Below are 1,598 nucleotides of genomic sequence, written 5' to 3'. Positions count from 1 at the left end.
CCACTGCGGGGCCAGAGGGAGGGCGCCGGGCCCGCGAGCCGCAGCCCAAGAGGCTGGCGCCCCCGGATTTTCTAGCCGCCGCCGCCGCCGCCTCCTCTTTTCTCCAGCGGCCGGGCGCCTGTGGATGCTGAAGGGCAGCCCTGCGCCTTTCCCGGCCTGACGGCGGGAGGGTCGCGCCCCGGCGAGGGGACCGGGGACCGCGGCGCTAGCGGGGCGGAGCGGCTCCGTGGAGAGCAGCCCCCGGGGCGCCAAGCCCTCCTGTCCCCTCCCGCTGCACGCGTGACCCGGCCTCGCAGCCCGCGAGGGGACTGGCCCGGGCCACGCGGTTCTCGAGTTCCCTCACAGGTAAGCGCAGGGGCAGGGCCTGCCTTCCGGAGCAGACAGTGCCCGGAGATGGGGAGCCCCAGGGGCAAAGGGCTGGCTGGGAAGGGAAGTAAACAGAGAAAGATTCAGGAATCCCCCAGGCTGGCGCTGGTTTCTTGGAGCATGTTTTATACTCACATTCTAAGACTTGGGCCTGGAGGCGACTTAGATGAGATCAGGGGGGTGCGAGAGACTGAGATGACACGGAGAGAGACCAGGGATGGTGGAGAGGTAGCCAGGCCCGTCCACAGCCGGAGACAGGAAGCAGAGTGTTTGGGTGGACAAGACTAAGTATGTGTGTGGTCGGGTGGTGGCCGTGAGCGTTGGGGTGGCGGGAGAAAGGCCTCGGTTTTGGAGCCTCTGGCAGCAAGGATTCTTCCCGGAGGGCTAGGGCAGGTCGTGGAGAAAGCTCGGGTAGGAAGGAAGAGGGGCTTCTACTCAGTGATGTCCTTTTAAGTTCCAGATGGTCAGCACTCCCTGGGCCCTGGAATCCCGCTCTGCGTTCCTGCCCGAAGTGGCCCGGTAGGTGGCCCGTGCCAGAGCGCTTCCTCTGCTCTACGGCCGGCTTCTCCGGAGCCAGTAGAAGCAGATACCAGCCAGGATGCCGAGGACCCAGGGCTTCTCCGAGCCCGAGTACTCCGCGGAGTACTCGGCCGAGTACTCTGTCAGCCTGCCTTCGGACCCTGACCGCGGGGTGGGCCGGACCCATGAAATCTCTGTCCGGAACTCGGGGTCGTGCCTCTGCTTGCCTCGCTTCATGCGGCTGACCTTCGTACCAGAGTCCTTGGAGAACCTGTACCAGACCTACTTCAAGAGGCAGCGCCACGAGACCCTGCTGGTGCTGGTGGTCTTCGCGGCCCTCTTCGACTGCTATGTGGTGGTCATGTGCGCTGTGGTCTTCTCTGGCGACAAGCTGGCCCCCCTGGCCGTGGCTGGGGTCGGGCTGGTGTTGGACATCATCCTTTTCGTGCTCTGCAAAAAGGGGCTGCTCCCCAACCGGGTCACTCGGAGAGTGGTGCCCTACCTGCTGTGGCTGCTGATATCAGCCCAGGTCTTCTCCTACCTGGGCCTGAACTTCTCCCGTGCCCACGCGGCCAGCGACACGGTGGGCTGGCAGGCCTTCTTCGTCTTCTCCTTCTTCATCACGCTGCCGCTCAGCCTCAGCCCCATTGTCATCATCTCCGTGGTCTCCTGCGTCGTGCACACACTCGTCTTGGGGGTCACTGTGGCCCAGC

General features: G+C 65.0%; 1 protein-coding gene across 1 annotated transcript in view; it reads left to right on the top strand.

Moving 5' to 3' along the window:
• Positions 1 to 263: 263 nt before the first annotated feature.
• Positions 264 to 1,598, top strand: part of ADCY3 (adenylate cyclase 3) — an 83,322-nt gene continuing 81,987 nt past the window's right edge. Inside the window, exons 1-2 of the mRNA XM_010840563.1 lie at positions 264 to 345; positions 821 to 1,596. Coding sequence (XP_010838865.1) covers positions 965 to 1,596 — 632 coding nt within the window. The 5' untranslated portion in view covers positions 264 to 345; positions 821 to 964. The remainder of the gene's footprint in view (positions 346 to 820; positions 1,597 to 1,598) is intronic.

Source organism: Bison bison, unplaced genomic scaffold, assembly GCF_000754665.1.
Source record: "Bison bison bison isolate TAMUID 2011002044 unplaced genomic scaffold, Bison_UMD1.0 scf7180017864145, whole genome shotgun sequence".
Classification (NCBI taxonomy): Eukaryota; Metazoa; Chordata; class Mammalia; order Artiodactyla; family Bovidae; genus Bison; species Bison bison.
Note: the sequence above shows the minus strand (reverse complement) of the source record. Positions and strands in the feature narration are given on the sequence as shown.